At 51.3% G+C, this 23,709-nt stretch overlaps 1 protein-coding gene across 1 annotated transcript; it reads left to right on the top strand.

The window, feature by feature from the left end:
- Window positions 1–245: 245 nt before the first annotated feature.
- On the top strand, window positions 246–7,079 carry LOC125629739 (phospholipase A2 inhibitor and Ly6/PLAUR domain-containing protein-like). The gene is made up of 5 exons (XM_075122813.1): window positions 246–294; window positions 1,827–1,943; window positions 2,302–2,454; window positions 2,647–2,790; window positions 6,919–7,079. Exons 1-5 carry the CDS (start codon window positions 246–248, stop codon window positions 7,077–7,079), a joined length of 624 nt encoding a protein of 207 aa, XP_074978914.1.
- Window positions 7,080–23,709: the final 16,630 nt, after the last annotated feature.

Consider the following 23,709-nt stretch of genomic DNA (forward strand, 5'->3'; position numbering starts at 1 on the left):
CCCCTGGCTGAGAACCACCGATCTCCACTCACGCAAAAGGGAATTGGCCTCAACACACATTGCATCACCTGATCAGCCAAAGTCACGTGCAGGGTTGTGAAATCTCCCATCTCCGGGTCCACCAGGATGTCATGGGGCAGCCCCAGCCCATCCCCAAGGGAGCAGGTATTTGCCAACCTGCCGGATAAAACCATAGCCAGATGCTTCCTTGCTGTTCTGCTCACTGCAGCTAACATCCAGGCACCATGTGGGTGGCTCTGCCCCTCTGTCTGCTGTCCACTCTCCTGGCCACAGGTGAGTCCCGTCCGTCCCCAGGCACAGGGAGCCGGGTGGTGGGGTCGGGAATTCACTTGGGGAACGTGCTGCTGTTGATGGTGGATTCTGGGGTCAGGATGGAATTTGTGGGTAAAACCAGCAAGAGGAAAACCCGGAGCCACGTCCCCTGGCTGACTCGGGGAGAGCAGGGATTGGAGCCTGGGACTCCCACAACCCACGCTAGGGGCCTGGCCAGCGAGTGTGAGTCCGTCTGTCCTTCCTTCTTCTCGTTCCTCCTCCAGCTCTCGCCCGAGTTTGGGGTCATCCGGATGAGGAGCAGCACCCCCGTCCACATGTCATCCTGCCTAGAAATGTTCCCCTGCCTGTCAGCGCTGAGATTCCTGCCAGGACTCCTGGCTTCATTCCCTGGCTTTGAAAGGGGAATGGGGCTGCAACGGGTAGGGGCTGGGAGCCAGGACTTCTGGGCTCATTCCCCAGCTGTAGAAGCGGGCTGGGGTGTAGTGAGTTTGAGCAGAGATGGCTGCAAATCAGGACTCCCGGGCTCTCTCCGTGGCTCTGAAAGAGCCGTGGGATCTCGTGGGTTAGAGTGGGCTGGGAGTCAGGAGTGAGGACTTCTCAGCTGTTTTCTTGGTTCTAACCCTGAATTGAACACATCTTTTTTCTACCTCAGTTTCCATATTTCTTTGATAGGGATAATATAACTTTGCAACCATCTAGGGACATAGAAGGGGCGGGGAAGGTGTTCTGAGGTTTAATTGATGTTTCCACATGAATGCTCTAAAAAAACCAAAGTGGGAAAATCTTTCTTTCTCTCTTTCTTTCTCTCTTTCTTTCTTTCTTAAGACTACCTTATGCCCACGTAATGAATTTAAAGGCCCCCACGCTCTGGAGAGGAAAGAGTTGATGCTCCTGGGATCGCTAGCTGGAGGTGCACAGCCATCTATCCAGAGGCTTAACAAGCGTCAATCGTATTCTGAAGAAGAGAATTGGCAGGATCAGCGATGAAAAGTGGGCTGAAGTCGAGTGTGGCTGAGCTGATGTAACTCTGAGAGGCAGAGGCCTGGAGCAGAGAGTTATGGCGGGATGTGTGTGTGTGTGTGTGTGTGTGAAAGGTTCACTGCAAAGCCAGGCAGAAACCCCTCTTCAGAGCAGCCGAATTCTTGTTTTTCTGTCTACACAGACGTGTGGGGTTTGTTCGCAGGCACAAGCTGCACCCCAGATAGCCACGTCAGCAGCTGAAAATGTATTCTAGCCACAGACACTCAGGCAGCAAACAGACTTGTCTGTGGTTTTGAGTCAGATACAAATGACCAGCTAGCAAGATGCCTTTCCCCATCCGGAGAGTTAAATGGAACTGGGCAGAACTGCTGCAAAAGCAGGTGGCATTTCTCCAAGTTCTGCCTGCCCACACGTTCAGTGAGGAGGCATTGGTGGTAACAACTCCCACAGCGCCACCTCTTGGTTGCTGGTGGTATTTCGTCCACAGGCACTGCCTGAGGAAGGGTGTGGAGCTGGGGTTTGTACTGAGAATGGATTTTTCCAACCTCCAGGGAGCGCTCTGCAATGCGAGGTGTGTGCGTCCAGAGAGCAATCGTGCTCCGGCCCCCTGCAGCCCTGCGCCCCCTGGGAAGGGACCTGCGTCACCGTCGTGGCAGAGATCAGGCTGGGTGAGTGAAAGAAGATTTCTACTAAGTGTAGACACCATTGTCCTCCTGAAGCCACGGGTCAAACCCAGGAATCCTGGCTCCCAGCCCCTCCCCCTACTCTAACCAATAGTCTCCGCTCCTCTCCAGGAGCAGGGACTGCTCAGTCTGGAATGATAATGTCATTGACGGGGGATGGGAGGAGATGGGGTATTGCAGTGGGTGGCTGTGGGGCCTGGATCAGAGAGAAGAGAGGATTTTATCACGGGGGGTGGGGAGATGAGATTAGTTGGGGGTGGGGTGGATGGAACAAAAGGGGAGGATGGAGCGGCTGGGGGTCCATTGGGGAGTTCAGAGGTGATGCTCTATTTCTCTTCCACAGAGGGATCCTCCATGTCCTACACGGGTAAATCGTGCCTGGAGCCCAAGAACTGTGAGCCCGGCCCCTTCTCGCTGACGTACCCGCACAATGTCACCGTGCGGGCGAACATCGCCTGCTGTGACACCGACGGCTGCAACACCGGGGCCATCCCAGGTGTGTGTGTGCTGCAAACCTAGAGCCCTGCTCCGGCCACACCTGCCTGGAGAGAACCCAGGAGTCCTGGCTGCCAGCCCAAAGCCCCCATCCCTAACCACTAGACCCCACTCCCTTCCCCGAGCTGGGATTGAGCCCAATGTGTGGTGACTCCCCACCCTTGGCTGACTATGTGTGTCTGACTGTTCTTAGTTCCAACTGTGAGCTCCGTCCCCAACGGCCGGCAGTGCCCGTCGTTCCTCAGAGTGGGGCCATATCACTGGAACGGGAAGGGGGTCTTGGCCTGCACCGGCACCGAGGACCATTGTGTTGTGGAATCTGGGATATTTATATTTGGTAAGTCCTCCAGATGTGGGAGGGGTCTGAACACAGAGCATGAGGTGGAGCCCAGGTGTCCTGGCTCAGTCCCAGCCCCCCTTGCTCTGACCCACTAGACTCCACTCCCCTGGCAGAGTTGCAGAGAGAACCCAGGAGTCCTACTTGCCGAGATGCCAAAGGAGCACCCAAGGAGGATAAGGCCACTGCGGAGAAACTAAATGAATTCTCTGCATCAGTCTTCACGGCTGAGGCTGGGAGGGAGATTCCCAAATCGGAGCCATTCTGTTTTGGTGACAAATCTGAGGAACTGTCCCAGATTGAGGAGTCATTACAGGAGTTTTTGCAACAAATTGATAAATTAAACAGTAATAAGTCACCAGGACCAGATGGGATTCGCCCAAGAGTTCGGAAGGAACTCAAATGTCAAATTACAGAATGACTAACTGTGGTTTGTAACCTACCATTTAAATCAGCTTCTGTTCCAACTGGCTGGAGGATGGCTGATGACACGCCAATTTCTAAAAAGGGCTCCAGAGGTGATCCCGGCAGCTGCAGGCCAATAAGTCCGACTTCAGTACTGGGCAAACTCATTGAAACTATAGGAAAGAAGAGAACTGTCAGACACATAGATGAACATAATTTGTTGGGGAAGGGTCAACATGGTTTCGGTAAAGGGAAATCACGCCTCACCAATCCACTAGAATTGTCTGAAGGGGTCAACAAGCGTGTGGACAAGGGGGATCCCATGGATATAGTGTACTTAGATTTTCAGAAAGCGTCCCTCACCAAAGGCTCTTAAGCAAAGTGAGCTGTCATGCGATAAAATCCTCTCATGGCTCAAAAAGAAAAGGAGTACTTGTGGCACCTTAGAGACTAACCAATTTATTTGAGCCTGAGCTTTCGTGAGCTACAGGTCACTTCATCAGATGCATACCGTGGAAACTGCAGCAGACTTTATATACACACAGAGAATATGAAACAATACCTCCTCCCACCCCACTGTCCTGCTGGTAATAGCTTATCTAAAGTGATCATCAAGTTGGGCCATTTCCAGCACAAATCCAGGTTTTCTCGCCCTCCACCCCCCCCACACAAATTCACTCTCCTGCTGGTGATAGCCCATCCAAAGTGACAACTCTCCACACAATGAATGTCACGGCTAACCTGGTGGCTGAACTTTGTGACTTTGTCCTTACCCATAACTATTTTACTTTTGGGGACAATGTATACCTTCAGATCAGCGGCACTGCTGTGGGTACCCGCATGGCCCCACAGTATGCCAACTTTTTTATGGCTGACTTAGAACAACACTTCCTCAGCTCTCGTCCCCTAATGCCCCTACTCTACTTGCGCTATATTGATGACATCTTCATCATCTGGACCCATGGAAAAGAAGCCCTTGAGGAATTCCACCATGATTTCAACAATTTCCATCCCACCATCAACCTCAGCCTGGTCCAGTCCACACAAGAGATCCACTTCCTGGACACTACAGTGCTCATAAACAATGGTCACATAAACACCAGCCTATACCGGAAACCTACTGACCACTATTCCTACCTGCATGCCTCCAGCTTTCACCCTGACCACACCACACGATCCATCGTCTACAGCCAAGCTCTGCGATACAACCGCATTTGCTCCAACCCCTCAGACAGAGACAAACACATACAAGATTTCTGTCAAGCTTTCTTACAACTACAATACCCACCTGCGGAAGTGAAGAAACAGATTGATAGAGCCAGAAGAGTTCCCAGAAGTCACCTACTACAGGACAGGCCTAACAAAGAAAATAACAGAACGCCTGCACATCCAACTGCACATCCACCAATGTGATCTATGCCATCATGTGCCAGCAATGCCTCTCTGCCATTTACATTGGTCAAACTGGACAGTCTCTACGCAAAAGAATAAATGGACACAAATCAGATGTCAAGAATTATAACATTCAAAAACCAGTCGGAGAACACTTCAATCTCTCTGGTCACGCAATCACAGACATGAAGGTCACTATCTTAAAACAAAAAAACTTCAAATCCAGACTCCAGCGAGAAACTGCTGAATTGGAATTCATTTGCAAATTGGATACTATTAATTTAGACTTAAATAGAGACTGGGAGTGGCTAAGTCATTATGCAAGGTAGCCTATTTCCCCTTGTTTTTTCCTCCCCCCCCTCCCCCCGGGAGGTTCTGGTTTAACTTGGATTTAAACTTTGAGAGTGGTCAGTTTGGATGAGCTATTGCCAGCAGGAGAGTGAGTTTGTGTGTGTATGGAGGTGGGGGGGGGGGTGAGAAGGCCTGGATTTGTGCTGGGGGTGGCCCACCTTGATTATCATGCGCATTGTGGGGAGAGTGGTCACTTTGGATTAGCTATTGCCAGCGGGATAGTGAGTTTGTGTGTGTGGTTTTTGGGAGGGGGTGGGGGGGTGAGAGAACCTGGATTTGTGCAGGAAATGGCCCAATTTGATTGTCATGCACATTCTGTGGAGAGTTGTCACTTTGGATGGGCTATCACCAGCAGGAGAGTGAATTTGTGTGGGGGGGTGGAGGGCGAGAAAACCTGGATTTGTGCTGGAAATGGCCCAACTTGATGATCACTTTAGATAAGCTATTACCAGCAGGACAGTGGGGTGGGAGGAGGTATTGTTTCATGATCTCTGTGTGTATATAAAGTCTGCTGCAGTTTCCACGGTATGCATCAGATGAAGTGAGCTGTAGCTCACGAAAGCTCATGCTCAAATAAATTGGTTAGTCTCTAAGGTGCCACAAGTACTCCTTTTCTTTTTGCGAATACAGACTAACACAGCTGTTACTCTGAAACCTGTCTCATGGCTCAGTAACTGGTTAAAAGATAGGGAAAAAAGGGTAGGAAGAAATGGTCAGTTTTCAGAAGGGAGAGAGGTAAATAGTGGGAGTCCCCCAGGGATCTGCACTGGGCCCAGTGCTATTCACCAAATTCCGAAATGTTCTGGAAAAAAGGGTAAATAGTGAGGTGGCAAAATTTGCAGAAGATACAAACCTACTCAAGATAGTGAAGTCCAAAGCAGACTGTGAAGAGGTACTAAAGGGTCTCTCAGAACTGGATGACTGGGCAACAAAATGGCAGAGGAAATTCAGTGTTGATAAATGCAAAGTAATGCACATGGGCAAACGTAATCCCAAGTAGACATACACAATAATGGGTTGAATTTACCATTCAAGAAAGATCTTGGAGTCACTGTGGAGAGTTCTCTGAAATCATCCACTCCATGTGCAGCGGCCGTCAAAAAAAGCAAACAGAATGCTGGGAATCATTCATAAAGGGACAGAGAATAGGACAGAGATCTAACCCCAAAGATCGTGTTGCCTCAATATAAATCCATGGGACGCCCACAGCTTGAACACTGCGGACGGATGTGGTCGCCCTGTCTCAAAAAAGATCTATTGGAATTGGAAAGGCTTCAGAAAATGCCAACCAAAATGATGAGGGGGATGGAATGGCTGCCATATGAGGAGAGATTAATAAGAGTGGGACTCTTCCGCTTGGAAATGAAACGGCTAAGGGGGGATATGATCGAGGTCTAAAAAAGGTTGAAGCGTGTGGAGGAAGTAAAGAAGGAAGTGTTATTTACTCCTCCTAACATAAGAACGAGCAGTCACCACAGGCAGCAGGTATAAAACAAACCAAAGGAAGTACTGCTTCACACAACGCACAAGAAACCTGTGGAACTCATTGCCAGGGGAAGTTGTGAAGGTGCAGACTATAACAGGGTTCAAACAGGAACTAGAGAAGTTCCTGGAGGACAGGTCCATCTGTGGCTATTAGCCAGGATGGGCAGGGAAGGTGGCCCTAGCCTCTGTTTGCCAGAAGCTGGGAATGGGCGACAGGGTATGGATCAATGGATGATTCCCTGTTCTGTTCACTCCCTCTGGGGCACCTGGCATTGGCCAGAGGATACTGGGCTAGATGGACCTTTGGGGTGACCCAGGAGGGCCATTCCTCTTCTGTTCTCATGTTGTTCCAGCCCCCTGCTCTGAGCACTAGACCCCACTCTGCCTGCAGAGCCGGGTGCAGTCCTGCTGGGAGGGGAGTGTGTGAGAGACCTCATGAGGGTCGCGGGGGGGGGGGAATTGGGAACCCCCGATCACGTCTCTCCCCCTGTCCAGGTCACATCAAAATGAGGAATACTGCGGCTGGATGTGGCTCCCCTGGCGCCTGCGTGAAGAGAGCGTTGGTGAAGAAATACACCCAGGGCGTGCCGGAGATCCTGAGCCAGGCCAAGTGCTTCCCAGCTCCCAGGGCCGGTGGAGGCATCGGGGAGCCCTGAGCCCCGGCCTGGCATCCTCCCCTTCTGCTGCGTGCCGGGCTGCAGTGCACCTCCCTTCAGCAGCAACTGGCTTCTGCTTCTCTTTGGGGGAGATTGCGGATTCCTTTTGTGCATTGGCTGAATAAAGCGAGTTGTGGGGAAAGTACCCCCCAAGCTCCTTGTCCCCTGACCGTCCTGTACCGGCTCCCCCCCCCAACCCCTGTCTGTGCACAAGTGATGCTGGCAGGAAGAGAACCCAGGAGTCCTGACTCCCAGTACCCCACCCTGTAACCCACCAGACCATACTCCCTTCTGAAAGCCAGGGATAGAGCCCAGGAGTCCTGGCTCCCAAGCCCCCTGCTCTAACCACTGGACCCCTCTCCCCTTGCAGGGCCAGGGAATGGAACCCAGGTGTCCTGCCTAGACCCCCTCCCCCAAAGCAAGGTCCGTGGCCTGTGGAAAGGCACCAGCTGGCTGAGTTCCCCTGGAGAAGGAGGGCTGTGGGAAGGAGAGGCCGTGGCTCACCCAGCTGTCCAGGCGGGCGGGAACACCCTGGAGGGGAGAAATGTCCTTCTAGGTTGATTTTGCAGGGCTCAGTTCGTCCCGCTCTCTGGGGCGGCTCCACTGGGAGTGCCGGGCTCAGGGAAGGTGTCAGGAAACAGGGCAGATCCCCCCAGCCGGTGGTGCTCTGTGAGCAGATTTCACCCAGCGTGAACTCCTGGATCGCTGCCCCCGTCTGACCCCGGAGTCACAGCCAGTCCCCTCAGATACTCTCAGACAAGCCGGACTTTGTGAGGAAACCTCACGTACACCCCAAACCAGCCCACCCAGGTTGTTCCCAGCCCCAGGAGACCGGTCACTTACCCCAGAGCCACGGGACCCCAGATCCTCCACCAAAGGCAACGCTGGCAGCCAGGTCTGTAGGAAACTCGCTAAAGGTTCGTGAGCTAAGGAAAGGGAATGAGGGTCACGAGGGGTTAAAGGTGGTAAAATCATGCCCAGATGAGTCGCAGTCTGTAATTCCAAACGGTGGCGGTGATGGGAGAAACTGCCATTCTCCCAAGTCTTTTCAGGTGCCCCCAGACCGTCTCCAGGGATCCCCGCTTTGCATCTGGTTCTGGTCCCTGTAAGAGTCCAGCCAGCCCAGCGTGGCAGGATCCTTCCCTGAATCCATCCTTACAGCTTCTTCTTCCAGAGAACAAGCTGGCAGGGCCCCCACCCACGTAGGCTTTGCCTTCGATGCGGGGAGGGAGGAACGCGGCGGTCAGCACACGCGATGGCCCCTGCCTTTGGGGTCAGCACTTTTCTGGTGCTAAAGTTCCTCCTTAGCATCCCTCCGGCGTCTCTGCTGGGTCAGTGAGTCCCAGGGCTGTGCTCAGGGTGAATGGTTGTTACTCCGTTAAAACAGCAGACGGGGAAGGGAAAACCATGCGACGGCCCATTGGTTTTCATGAAATTGAAACTCCAAACACACTGTTCTACCTTCGCCATGCCTTTGATCTAGGCCAGGGGCTCTCGACCTTTCCAGACCGCTGTACCCCTTGTGGCAGTCTGATGTGTCTTGCATAGCCCAAGTTTCCCCTCACTTAAAACTACTTGCTTCCAAAACCAGACATGGGGTCTAAATTAGCTGTTCCCAGTCAAGAAAGAGATCTTGGAGTCACAGTGGATAGTTCACAGTACGCAGTGCATGTCAAAAAAGAGAACAGAATGTTGGGAATCATTAAGAAAGGGAGAGATAATGAGACAGTAAATGTCATATTGCCCCTATATAAATCCATGCTACTCCCATTCTTGAAAACTGTGTGGAGATGTGGTCACCCCAGCGTATAAAAGAGATATCGGAATTGGAAAATCATAGAATCATAGAATATCAGGATTGGAAGGGACCCCAGAAGGTCATCTAGTCCAACCCCCTGCTTGAAGCAGGACCAATTCCCAGTTAAATCATCCCAGCCAGGGCTTTGTCAAGCCTGACCTTAAAAACCTCTAAGGAAGGAGATTCTACCACCTCCCTAGGTAACGCATTCCAGTGTTTCACCACCCTCTTAGTGAAAAAGTTTTTCCTAATATCCAATCTAAACCTCCCCCACTGCAACTTGAGACCATTACTCCTCGTTCTGTCATCTGCTACCATAGAGAACAGTCTAGAGCCATCCTCTTTGGAACCCCCTTTCAGGTAGTTGAAAGCAGCTATCAAATCCCCCCTCATTCTTCTCTTCTGCAGGCTAAACAATCCCAGCTCCCTCAGCCTCTCCTCATAACTCATGTGTTCCAGACCCCTAATCATTTTTGTTGGCCTTCACTGGACTCTCTCCAATTTATCCACATCCTTCTTGTTGTGTGGGGCCCAAAACTGGACACAGTACTCCAGATGAGGCCTCACCAATGTCGAATAGAGGGGAATGATCACGTCCCTCGATCTGCTCACTATGCCCCTACTTATACATCCCAAAATGCCATTGGCCTTCTTGGGAACAAGGGCACACTGCTGACTCATATCCAGCTTCTCATCCACTGTCACCCCTAGGTCCTTTTCCGCAGAACTGCTGCCTAGCCATTCGGTCCGTAGTCTGTAGCTGTGCATTGGATTCTTCCATCCTAAGTGCAGGACCCTGCACTTATCCTTATTGAACCTCATCAGATTTCTTTTGGCCCAATCCTCCAATTTGTATAGGTCCCTCTGTATCCTATCCGTCCCCTCCAGCGTATCTACCACTCCTCCCAGTTTAGTATCATCCGCAAATTTGCTGAGAGTGCCATCCACACCATCCTCCAGATCATTTATGAAGATATTGAACAAAACCGGCCCCAGGACCGACCCCTGGGAACTCCACTTGATACCGGCTGCCAACTAGACATGGAGCCATTGATCACTACCCGTTGAGCCCGACAATCTAGCCAGCTTTCTACCCACCTTATAGTGCATTCATCCAGCCCATACTTCCTTCACTTGCTGACAAGAATACTGTGGGAGACCGTGTCAAAAGCTTTGCTAAAGTCAAGAAACAATACATCCACTGTATTCAGAAAAGATTCAGAAAAGGGTCATAAAATTATTAGGGGGATGGAACAGCTTCCGTGAGGAGAGATTCATAAGAGTGGGACTTTTCAGCTTGGAAAAGAGACGGACAAGGGGGGATAGGGGAGAGGTCTAGAAAATCATGAGTGGTGTGGAGAAAGTAGATAAGGAAGTGTTATTTACTCCTTCTCATAACACAAGAACTAGGGGCCACCAAATGAAATTAAGAGGCAGTAGGTTTAAAAAAAAAAGGGAAGTGTTTTTTCACATAATGCACCATCAACCTGTGGAACTCCTTGCCAGAGGAATGTGCAAAGTCCAAAAGTAAGCTGGGTTCAAAAAAGAGCTACATAAATTCATGGAGGATAGGGCCATCAATGGCTATTAGCCAGGCTGGGTAGGGATGGTGTCCTTAGCCTCTGTTTGCCAGAAGCTGTGAATGGAGGACAGGGGATGGAACACTTGATGTTTGATTACCTGTTCTGTTCATTCCCTCTGGGCACCTGGCATTGGCCACTGTCGGAAGACAGGATACTAGGTTAGATGGACCTTTGGTCTGACCCAGTGTGGCCCTGTCAGGGTTCCTTCCCCACTCTGAACTCTAGGGTACAGATGTGGGGAACCGCAGGAAAGACCCCCTCAGCTTATTCTTACCAGCTTAGGTTAAAAACTTCCCCAAGGTACAAACTTTGTCTTGTCCTTGAACTGTACGCTGCCACCACCAAGTGTCTTACACAAAGACCAGGGAAAGAGCCCACTTGGAGACGTCTTCCCCCAAAATATCACCCCAAGTCCTACACCCCCTTTCCTGGGGAAGGCTTGATAAGAATCCTCCCCAATTTGTACAAGTGAACACAGACCCAAACCCTTGGATCTTTAGAACAATGAAAAAGCAAACAGGTTCTTAAAAGAAGAATTTGAATGAAAGAAAAGGTGAAAGAATCACCCCTGTAAAATCAGGATGGTAAATACCTTCCAGGGTAATCAAATTCAAAACATAGAGAATCCTCTAGGCAAAACCTTAAGTTACAAAAAGACACCAAACCAGGAATATTCATTCCCTCCAGCACAGCTTATTTTACCAGCCATTAAACAAAAGGAAATCTAACACATTTCTAGCTAGATTACTTACTAACTAACAGAAGTTCTGAGACTCCATTCCTGAGCTGTTCCAGCAAAAGATCACACAGACAAGCAGACCCTTTGTTTCCCTCACTCCCGATTTGAAAGTATCTTGTCTCCTCATTGGTCATTTTGGGTCAGGTGCCAGCAAGGTTACCTTAGCTTCTTAACCCTTTACAGGTGAAAGTGTTTTGCCTCTGGCCACGAGGGATTTTACAGCAGCGGGGACAGAAAGGTGGTTCCCTTTCCCTTTATATTTATGACAGGTCCTTTCTTACGTAATTATAAAAATACATAAGTGTCACGGCCACATCGTGACTGACAAATAGCTTCCTTTCTCAGTTCCACCATGTAATTATAAAATAACTCCACTGGGATATAAATATTGCACTTACATTTCAGTGGACAGTACATAGAGCTGCACAAACAAGTCATTGTGTCCGGAAATTTTAGCTCGTGTTGACTTCACTAGTGCTTTATATCTGGCCTGTTGTAAAACGAGGCAAACATCAAGATGAGCTGATGTTCCCCCTGGAAGACCTGTGTGTACCCCTGGGGTACACGGACCAGTGGCTGAGAACCACTGATCTCCATGAATGCACAAGGAAATTGGCCTCAAGACACATTGGCATCATCTGATCAGCCAGTGTCACATGCAGGGCTGTGAAATCTCCCATCTCCGGGTCCACCAGAATGTCATGGGGCAGCCCCAGCCGATCCCGCAGGGGGCAGGTTTTTGCCAACCCTTCTGCAGAGAAGGACCTGGGGATTACAGTGGATGAGAAGGTGGCTATGAGACAGCAGGGTGGCCTTGTTGCCAAGAAGGCCAACGGCATATTGGGCTGTATTAGTAGGAGCGTTGCCAGCAGATGGAGGGAAGTGATTATTCCCCTCTATTCGGCATTGGTGAGGCCACATCTGGAGTACTGGGTCCAGTTTTGGGCCCCCCACTACAGAAGGGATGTGGAAAAATTGGAGAGAGTCCAGTAGAGGACAACGAAAATGATTAGGGGGCTGGAGCACGTGACTTAGGAGGGGAGGCTGAGGGAACTGGGCTTCTTTCGTCTGCAGAAGAGAAGAGTGAGGAGGAATTTGAGAGCAGCCTTCAACTACCTGAGGGGGGTCCCAAAGAGTGTGGAGCTCGGCTGTTCTCAGTGGTGGCAGATGACAGAACGAGGAGCAATGGTCTCCAGTTGCAGTGGGGGAGGTCTAGGCTGGAAATCAGGAAACACTATTTCAATAGGAGGGTGGTGAAGCGCTGCATTGGGTTCCCTAGGGAGGGGGTGGAATCTCCATCCTTTGAGGTGTTTAAGGCCTACTTGACACAGGCCTGGCCGGGATGAATTAGTTGGGGTTGGTCCTGCTTTGAGGAGGAGTTGGACTAGATGACCTCCTGAGCTCTCTTCCAACCCCGATCTTCTATGGTTCTCCGATTCTCTGAACCTGCCTGCCGTACCCACAGCCAGCAGCTTCATTGCTGCTCTGGTCACTGCAGAAAATGTCCGGCCACCATGTGGGCGCCCCAGCCCCTCTTCCTGCTGTCTGCTCACCTGGTCACAGGGGAGTCCCATCCATCCCCAGGCACATGGAGCCGGGCACCGATGAGGAGCAGGAATCATTTGGAAATCACAGACAATTCTCAGGAGTCAGGAAAACCGTCCCCCACCCTTGTCATCCTGCTTGGAAATGTTCCCCTGCCCCCTGCGCTGAGATTCCTGCCAGGACTCCTGGGATCATTCCCCGGCTCTGGGAGGGAGTGGGGGGTCTCTTCTGGGGTGTATGTACCCCACGCTGGCCCAGCGAGTGCAGGGAGAAAAGGGCCGAGCAGCAGACAGGGTTTTGCAGATTCCTGGGCACAGGGACTAGCGTGAGGGCCGCGCTGAGCTGGGTGAGCCGGGACCGCGCCCTGCTTGGCCAGGAGGGGACACTGTTGCACCATCGCACTGACTCACATAGTCTCATTTCTGGGAGCCAGGACTCCTGGGTTCTATCCCCAGGTCAGGGAGGGGGTGGGTCTAGAATAGGCTGGAAGCCAGCAGCAATTAGGACTCCTTGCTTAAAAGAACGGGAGTACTTGTAGCAACTTAGAGATTAACAAAGTCATATAAATTTGTTAGTCTCTAAGGTGCCACAAGTACTCCCGTCCTTTTTGGGGATACAGACTAACACGGCTGCTACTCTGAAATCTAACTCCTTGGCTGTATTCGTGGCTCCGAGTCTGACACTACCTCTTTCTGCCTCAGTTTCCCTGTTTATAAGATGGGGGTAATGTTTGTGTTGAAGTGGGACTGTTCTTGATGTTTCCTCTGAGTGGTGTGGGGGTGCCTCGGTTTCCCCTGGGCAGTTCTTGGGTGTCTAGGTGGTGGGGTGAGGGTGTATGATCATTGCAGAGCCCTAGAGGGCAGGTGTTTGCAGGAGTCTGGACACAGAGAACGGCCGACACCCTGTTTCCTGGCAACTGATGGCCTGGGCCCTTCCCCCCTGCAAGGTGAGAGCTAAAGGGTTGGAGAACAAAGGAATCAGGTGACCTCCTGGCCTGGGAAAGAGACAAAGCCCAGAGGAGGAGGGGCGGGAGGGAGTTTCAGTTTGGGGCTGGCTGGGACATGGAGTGAAGTGCAGACGTGGTTGTCTGGCTCACTGCCCCTCAAAATGGACCCAGCTGAGGGGTCCTGTTCTCTGCACCTGCAAGCTCTGTGTTAGACCATGTTCTTGTCGTCTAATAAACCTCTGTTTTACTGGCTGGCTGAGAGTCACGTCTGACTGCGGAGTTGGGGTGCAGGACCCTCTGGGTTCCCCAGGACCCCGCCTGGGCGGACTCGCTGTGGGAAGCGCAGGGAGGGGCAGAGGATGCTGAATGCTCCGAGGTCAGACCCAGGAAGGTGGAGCCGGGTGAGCTGTGTGTCCTGCAGACAGGCTGCTCCCCGAGAGGAGACTTCCCCAGAGTCCTGACTGGCTTCATGGGGAGCAGTTCCAGAGCATCGCCCAGGGACTCCATGACAATGCTCCCTTCCTCCCACCTGGGACCCTGGCAAAGGCAGGGGAAGGCATTTGGAGGTTGAAGTGATGTTTCCAGAGGAAAGCTCTGGAAAAAAACAAAGTGAACCAATTGGTTTTCTTTCTTTCGTCCTTCAATTAAAAACTTATGTTCACTGACTGAATTGAAACTCTCCCAAGCTCTGGACAGGAAAGAGTTAACGATCATGGGATCTCTTCAGCCAGCCCAGAGTTTTTGCATGCATGATGGAGGTGTGAAGCCATCAGTGGCGAGGGTGAACGATCACCAATCAAATTCGGAAGAAGAGAGTTGACAGGACAGGATGGTCCCCGGCTTTGGAGTCGACACTTTTCTGGTGCTTGCATTTCAGTGTAGAGAATATAGAGCAATATGAACAAGGGGTCGACAGTTTAGTTCGTACTGACTTCACTCGTGCCTTAATGTGGCCTGTTGTAAAACGAGGCAAATATCCAGATGAGCTGATGTACCCCTGGAAGACCTGTGTGTACCCCTGGGGTACACGGACCCCTGGCTGAGAACCGCTGATCTCCACTAACGCACAAGGGAATTGGCTTCAGTACACACTGGCATCACCTGATCAGCCAGTGTCACATGCAGGGCTGTGAAATCTCCCATCTCCGGGTCCACCAGGATGTTATGGCGCAGCCCCAGCCAATCCCCCAGGGGGCAGGTACTTGGTAACCTGCCGGATAAAACCACAGCCAGATTCTTCCTCGCTGTTCTGCTCACTGAAGCAAACACCCGGGCACAATGTCACCGTGTGGGCGAACATCGCCTGCTGGCTCACCGACGGCTGCAAGGCCGGGGCCATCCCAGGCGTGTGTCTGCTGCAAACCTAGAGCCCTGCTCCGGCCACACCTGCCTGGAGAGAACCCAGGAGTCCTGGCTCCCAGCCCCCCTGCTCTAACCACTAGACCCCACTCCCTTCCCTGAGCTGGGATCGAGCCCAGCGTGTGGTGACTCCCCACCCCTGGCTGACTGTGTGTGTCTGACTGTTCTCAGTGCCAACTGTGAGCTCCGTCCCCAATGGCCGGGAGTGCCTGTCGTTCTTCAAAATGGGGGCAGATGGCTGGCAGGAGAAGGAGAAGGAGCTCTTGGCCTGCGCCGGCGCCGAGGACCATTGTGTTGAGGAATCTGGGATATTAACACTGGGTAAGTCCTCCAGATGGGGGCGGCGTCTGAACACAGAGCACGAGGTGGAGCCCAGGTGTCCTGGCTCAGTCCCAGCCCCCCTTGCTCTGACCCACTAGACTCCACTCCCCTGGCAGAGTTGCAGAGAGAACCCTGGAGTCCTACTTGCTGAGATGCCAAAGGAGCACCCAAGGAGGATAAGGCCACTGCAGAGAAAGTAAATGAATTCTGTGCAACGGTCTTCACGGCTGAGGATGGGAGGGAGATTCCCAAACCTGAGCCATTCTGTTTTGGTGACAAATCTGAGGAACTGTCCCATGTTGAGGAATCATTACAGGAGTTTTTGCAACAAATTGATAAATTAAACAGTAATAAGTCACCAGGTCCAGATGGGATTCGCCCAAGAGTTTGGAAGGAAATCAAATGTCAAATTACAGAACGACTAACTGTGGTTTGTAACCTACTATTTAAATCAGCTTCTGTTCCAACTGGCTGGAGGATGGCTGATGACACGCCAATTTCTAAAAAGGGCTCCAGAGGTGATCCCGGCAGCTGCAGGCCAATAAGTCTGACTTCAGTACTGGGCAAACTCATTGAAACTATAGGAAAGAAGAGAACTGTCAGACACATAGATGAACATAATTTGTTGGGGAAGGGTCAACATGGTTTCGGTAAAGGGAAATCACGCCTCACCAATCTACTAGAATTCTCTGAGGGGGTCAACAAGCGTGTGGACAAGGGGGATCCCATGGATATAGTGTACTTAGATTTTCAGAAAGCGTCCCTCACCAAAGGCTCTTAAGCAAAGTGAGCTGTCATGCGATAAAATCCTCTCGTGGCTCAGTAACTGGTTAAAAGATAGGGAAAAAAGGGTAGGAAGAAATGGTCAGTTTTCAGAAGGGAGAGAGGTAAATAGTGGGAGTCCCCCAGGGATCTGCACTGGGCCCAATCCTATTCACCATATTCCAAAATGTTCTGGAAAAAGGAGTAAATAGTGAGGTGGCAAAATCTGCAGAAGATACAAAGCTACTCAAGATAGTGAAGTCCAAAGCAGACTGTGAAGAGGTACTAAAGGATCTCTGAACTGGGTGACTGGGCAACAAAACGGGAGAGGAAATTCAAGGTTGATAAATGCAAAGTAACGCACATGGGCAAACGTAATCCCAACTAGACATACACAATGATGGGTCGCATTTACCACTCAGGAAAGATCTTGGAGTCATTGTGGAAAGTTCTCTGAAATCATCAACTCCATGTGCAGCGGCCATGAAGAAAGGGAACAGAAAGCTGGGAATCATTAAGAAACGGACAGAGAATAAGACAGTCAAACTGTGGAACTCCTTGCCAGAGTATGTTTTGAAGGCCAAGACTATTACAGGGTTCAAACAGGAACTAGAGAAGTTCCTGGAAGACAGGTCCATCTGTGGCTATTAGCGAGGATGGGCAGGGAAGGGGGCCCTACCCTCTGTTTGCCAGGAGCTGGGAATGGGTGACAGGGGATGGATCATTGGATGATTCCCTGTTCTGTGCATTCCCTCTGGGGTACCTGGGATTGGCCAGAGGATACTGGGCTAGATGGACCTTTGGTGTGACTGAGGAGGGCGGTTCCTCTGTTATGTTCTCACATAGTTCCAGCCCCCTGCTCTGAGCACTGGACCCCACTCTGCTTGCAGAGCCGGGTGCAGTCCTGCTGGGAGGGGAGTGTGTGAGAAACCACATGGGGGTCGGGGGAGGGGGGATGTGGGAGCCCCTGATTACATCTCTCTCCCCCCGTCCAGGTGGCATCACCGCGATGAAAGCTGTGGCTGGATGTGGCTCCCCTGGCGCTTGCATGAAGAGAGTGGGGGAGCGGAAATACATCCAGGGCGTGGTGGAGTGGCAGATCCAGAGCGAGTGCTACCCAGCTCCCAGGGCTGGCGGGGGCATCGGGGAGCCCCGAGCCCTGGCCTGGCGTCCTCCCCTTCTCCTGAGTGCCGGGCTGCAGTGCACCTCCCTTCAGCAGCCACCGGCTGCTCCCTCTCTTTGGGGGGGATTGTGGCTTCCTTTTGTGCATTGGCTGAGTAAAGGGAGTTGTGCAGAAAGCACCCCCCTCGCTCCTTGTCCCCTGACCGCCCAGTCCCGCCTCTCCCCCCCGTCCCTATCTGTGCACAAGTGATGTTGACAGGAAGAGAACCTGGGAGTCCTGACTCCCAGTACCCCACCCTGTAACCCACCAGACCCCACTCCCTTCTGAAAGCCAGGGATAGAGCCCAGGAGTCCTGGCTCCCAAGACCCCTGCTCTAACCACTGGACCCCTCTCCCCTTGCAGGGCCAGGGAATGGAACCCAGGAGTCCTGTCTAGGCCCCCTCCCGCAAGGCAAGGCCGGGGGAAAGGCATGGGCTGGCTGAGCTCCCCTGGGGAAGGAGACACCGTGGCTCACCCAGCTGTCCAGGCGGGCGGGAACACCCTGGAGGGGAGAAATGTCCTTCTAGGTTGATTTTGCAGGGCTCAGTTCGTCCCGCTCTCTGGGGCGGCTCCACTGGGAGTGCCGAGCTCAGGGAAGGTGTCAGGAAACAGGGCAGATCCCCCCAACCGGTGGTGCTCTGTGAGCAGATTTCACCCAGCGTGAACTCCTGGATCGCTGCCCCCGTCTGACCCCGGAGTCACTGCCAGTCCCCTCAGATACTCTCAGACAAGCCAGACTTTGTGAGGAAAGGTCACGTACACCCCAAACCAGCCCACCCAGGTTGTCCCCTGCCCCAGGAGACCGGTCACTTACCCCAGAGCCACGGGACTCCAGATCCTACACCAAAGGCAACGCTGGCAGCCAGGTTTGTAGGAAAGTCGCTAAAGGGTCGTGAGCTAAGGAAAGGGAATTAGGGTCACGAGCAGTTAAAGTGGTAAAATTCATGCCCAGGTGAGTCGCATTCTGTAATTCCAAACGGTGGCTGTGATGGGAGAAACTGCCATTTTTCCAAGTCTTTTCAAGTGCCCCCAGACGGGCCCCAGGGATCCCCGCTTTGCATCCGGTACCGGTCCGTGTAAGAGTCCAGCCAGCCCAGCGAGGCAGTGTTCCCTCAATCCATCCTTATAGCCTCTTCTCCCAGAGAACAAGGTGGCAGGGCCCCCACCCACATGGGCTTTGACTTCGATGGGGGGAGGGAGGAACGCGGTGGTCTACACACGCGATGGCCCCTGCCTTTGGGGTCAGCATTTTTCTGGTGCTAAAGTTCTTCATTAGCATCCCTACGCCGTTCTCAAGGTTCCTTCTCCACTCCGAACTCTAGGGTACAGATGTGGGGACCTGCATGAAAACCTCCTAAGCTTACCTCCACCAGCTTAGGTTAAAACTTCCCCAAGGTACAAATTAATTTTACCCTTTGCACTTGGATTTCCACTGCCACCACCAAACTTTATCTGTGTTTACTGGGAAACGTAGTTTGGACACATCTTTCCCCCAAAATGCTCCCAACACTTGCACCCCACTTCCTGGGGAAGGTTTGGTACAAATCCTCACCAATTTGCATAGGTGACCACAGACCCAAACCCTTGGATCTTAGAACGATGAAAAAGCATTCAGTTTTCTTACAAGAAGACTTTTAATAGAAGTGAAGGAATCACCTCTGTAAAATCAGGATGGTAGATACCTTACAGAGTAATTACATTCAAAACATAGAGATTCCCTCTAGGCAAAACCTTAAGTTACAAAAAAGGCACACAGACGGGAATAGTCAGTCTACTCATCACAATTCTTTTCTCAGCCAATTAAAGAAATCATAATCTAACATATACCTAGCTAGATTACTTACTAAAGGTACGAAGACTCCATTCCTTTTCTATCCCCGGCAAAAGCAGCATACAGACAGAGCCAGACCCTTTGTTTTTCTCCCTCCTCCCAGCTTTTGAAAGTATCTTGTCTCCTCATTGGTCGTTTTGGTCAGGTGCCAGCGAGGTTACCTTTAGCTTCTTAACCCTTTACAGGTGAGAGGATTTTTCCTCTGGCCAGGAGGGATTTTAAAGGGGTTTACCCTTCCCTTTATATTTATGACACGCCCCCCAAATCTCAGCTACGGTGAAACGCTGGCTGGGATTTCTTCCTGGAGCTCTAGTGAAAACAGAGTTAATAAGACACATGCACCTCTAAATATACTACCAAGTACATAAAGACTAACAATCTTTTCCACATCTCAAGGACAATTTTAACCAGTTGATTGTGGGAAACTTTCACAGGAGAGTGCATCAGCCACTTTGTGAGAAGCTCCTGAGATGTGTTGGATGTCGAAATCAAAATCTTGGAGAGCTAAACTCCACCGAAGAAGTGTTTTGTTATTTCCCGTAGCGGTATGAAGCCACTGTAGTGCAGCATGGTCGCTTTGCAGGTGGAAACGCCATCCCCAAACGTGTGGGCGTATCTTTTCCAGGATGTAGACAATGGCGAAACATTCTTTTTCACTGACTGACCAGTTGCTTTCCCTCTCAGACAGTTTTCTGCTGAGAAACACTACAGGGTGGAATTCTTGATCAGGTCCTTTCTGCATTAAAACTTCTCCCACACCACGCTCGGACGCATCTGTGGTTACTAGGAACGGTTTGTCAAAGTCCGGGGCCCTTAGTACAGGGTCAGACATGAGTGTCGCTTTAAGCTGGTTAAAGGCCTCCTGACACTTTTTGGTCCACTGAATGGCATTTGGCTGTTTCTTTTTGGTTAGGTCTCTCAGTGGGGTGGCAATTTGGCTCTATTGCAGTTCAAATCGTCTGTAATAACAAGCCAAACCTAAGAAGGATTGAACCTGTTTCTTTGACTTTGGGACAGGCCATTTTTGGATAGCATCCACTTTGGCTTGTAGGGGGCTGATAGTTCCTTGACCCACCTGGTATCCAAGGTAAGTCACACTGTTTAGGCCTATTTGACACTTCTTAACCTTAACAGTTAGTCCTGCCTCCCTTATGCGCTCAAGGACTTTTTGTAGATGTTCCAGGTGTTCTGCCCAGGAATCTGAAAATATGGCCACGTCGTCAAGGTAGGCGATGCATATTCTCCTCATCCCGCTAGGAGACCATCTACAAGTCTTTGGAAGGTGGCGGGTGCATTCCACAGCCCGAAAGGGAGGACATTAAATTCATACAGCCCGAGATGTGTGATGAAGGCTGACCTTTCCTTGGTGGATTCATCTAGCGGTACCTGCCAGTACCCCTTGGTTAAGTCCAAGGGAGAGATGAACTGGGCCCGCCCCAGTTTCTCTAATAGTTCATCTGTGCGTGGCATTGGATAGTTGTCTTGGCGAGTTACAGCGTTTAGCTTATGGTAGTCCACACAAAAACGTATCTTCCCATCTGGTTTGGGAACTAGAACCACTGGAGATGCCCATGCACTCTGTAACATATCCTGGATCTCCCGGTCTATAGCAGTTTTAGCTTGAGGAGACACCCGGTAAGGTTGGACTTTAATTGGGTGAGCATTACCTGTGTCAATGGAGTGGTATGCCCGTTCAGTCAGTCCTGGGGTGGATGAGAATGTCGGCGCGTAGCTAGTGCACAGCTCCTTGGTCTGCTGTCACTGCATACGCCCAAGGGTCATGGAGAGGTTCACCTCTTCCACACCACCAACAGTTTTCCCTTCGTAATAGACACCTTCAGGCCACTCAGCGTCGTCTCCTCCCTGGGCTGTAAACTGACAAAGCTTTAATTCTCTGGAATAAAAGGGCTTTAAAGAATTAATATGGTACATCTTAGCTTTCAGTTGGAGGTGGGGAATGCTATGAGGTAATTAACAGCTCCCAGGAGCTCCTGGACCATGAATGGCCCTTCCCACGATGCTTCCATTTTATGGGCCTGGAGCGCCTTTAAGACCATGACCTGGTCCCCTACTTTGAAGGAACGCTCTCTGGCATGTTTATCATACCAGGCTTTTTGCTCTTTTTGAGCATCCTGTAAGTTTTCTCTAGCAAGGGCTAAAGAGGTTCGGAGGGTGTTTTGTAGGTTGGTTACAAAGTCCAGAATGTTAGTTCCTGGAGAAGGTGTAAATCCCTCCCATTGCTGCTTCACCAACTGTAATGGCCCCTTAACCTCACAGCCATATACAAGTTCAAATGGGGAAAACCCTGAACTGGGATGTGGTACAGCTCTGTAGGCAAAGAGCAACTGCTGCAACACTAGGTCCCAATCCTTGGAGTGCTCATTTACGAATTTACGTATCATGGCCCCCAAAGTCCCATTCAACTTCTCCACCATGCCGTTTGTTTGATGGTGGTAAGGAGTGGCAACCAAGTGATTTACCCCATGAGCTTCCCAGAGGTTTTCCATAGTTCCTGCCAGGAAATTAGTCCCTGCACCTGTGAGGATGTCGGAGGGCCAACCTACCCTGGCAAAAATGTCTGCTAGTGCCTGGCACACACTTTTAGCCCTGGGGTTGCTTAGAGCTCCTGCTTCCGGCCATCGGGTGGCAAAATCCATGAAAGTCAGTCTGTACTGCTTCCCTCTGGGTGTCTTTTTCGGAAAAGGACCCAGAATATCCAGAGCTACTCACTGAAATGGAACTTCAATGATGGGGAGTGGTTGGAGAAGGGTTTTGACCTGGTCTTGGGGTTTTCCCACTCTTTGGCATCCTTCACAAGACCGGAAATAAGTAGAAACATCCTTGCCCATTCCCTCCCAGTGGAATGCCCCCCCAAAACGGTCTTTGGTCCTGTTCACCCCAGCATGGCCACTAGAGTGATCATGGGCTAAGCTCAAGAGCTTGGCCCGGTATTTAGTTGGAACTACCAACTGTCTCTGAGGATGCCAGTCTTCCTGGTGTCCACCAGAAAGAGTTTCTTTGTATAAAAGTCCTCTTTCTATAACAAACCTGGATCGAATAGAAGAGCTGAGAGGCGGTGGGTTGCTCCGTGCTGCCGTCCAAGCTCTCTGGAGGCTTTCATCCGCTTCCTGTTCGGTCTGGAACTGTTCCCTTGATGCTGGAGACATCAGTTCCTCATTGGATTGTGGACCTATGCTTGGTCCTTCTGGAAGCAATGTAGGGGATGGGGCTGTTTCCGTTGACTGTGAACCGCTCTCCGCTGGGACACTATGTTGGGGTTCAGGCTCTGGCTGAGCCTCTTGTGTAGGGTTATGGGCTGCTGCTGGTTCAGGTTCGGTAGGGCCCTCTGGTGTTGAGGTTGCAAGTACTGGATTCAGTGCTGGCAATGGGTCTGGTGCTGGTTGTTCCTCTGGTTCCGGTTCTGGGACTGGTTCCGTCTGGGTCTCTGGGACTGGATCCACGAGTGCTGTTGCAGACATTGGCCTGGGGTCCGGGTCCATCACCTCTGACCGGGTCCTGAGAGAAGTTTCCTGAACAGAGCTAGGCCTCATGGCTTGTTTAGAGTGGCTGCGGGTGACCATTCCCACCCTCTTGGCCCGCTTCACATGATTGGCCAAGTCTTCCCCCAACAGCATGGGGATGGGATAATCATCATCGACTGCAAAAGTCCACGTTCCTGACCAGCCCTGGTACTGGACAGGCAATTTGGCTGTAGGCAAATGGAAAGAGTGGGACTTGAAGGGTTGAATCGTCACTTGGATCTCTGGGTTGATTAAATTGGGGTCCACTAAGGAAGCATGGATAGCTGACACTTGTGCTCCGGTGTCCCTCCACGCGGTGACCTTCTTCCCGCCCACACTCACAGTTTCCCTCCACTCCAAGGGTATCTGGGAAGTATCTGGGCCTGCGGATCTTTGGTGTGATTCCGGTGCAATGAACTGTAATCTGTTGGGGTTCTTGGGGCAGTTGGCCTTTACTTGCCCCAGCCCGTTACATTTAAAACATCATCCAGCTGAGGGGTCACTGGGGTGAGGTGGGTTGCTGGAGAACGGGGTGGTGGGACGATAAGGTGTTTGGAGGGTTCTTTGGGAGGTAGGTGGGGCCTTGGGCGGCCCCCGGTAATAGGGTGTGGTCTGGGGTTGTCCCTTCTGGTCTCCGCTCCAACTGCGACCAGTTTTTTTCTTCTCTGCCACCTCTACCCATCTGTCTCCAATCTCTCCTGCCTCGATTACAGTTTTGGGCTTCCCATCGAGGATGTATTTTTCTATTTCCTCAGGAACACCCTCTAAGAATTGTTCCATTTGCATTAGGAAGGGCAAATTTACTGGAGATTCAACACTTCCTCCTGATATCCAGGCATCCCAGTGTTTCACAATGTGGTAGGCATGTCGGGTAAATGACACGTCTGGTTTCCACCTTAGGGCTCTGAACCTCCGACGAGAATGCTCGGGTGTTATCCCCATTCTGACTCTCGCCTCGGATTTAAACAGTTCATGCTCATTCATGTGTTCTTTAGGCATTTCAGCCAACACCTCAGCTAATTGTCCACTGAGCTGCGGCCTCAGCTCTACCATGTATTGGTCT

This window comes from Caretta caretta, chromosome 24, assembly GCF_965140235.1.
Source record: "Caretta caretta isolate rCarCar2 chromosome 24, rCarCar1.hap1, whole genome shotgun sequence".
NCBI lineage: Eukaryota > Metazoa > Chordata > Testudines > Cheloniidae > Caretta > Caretta caretta.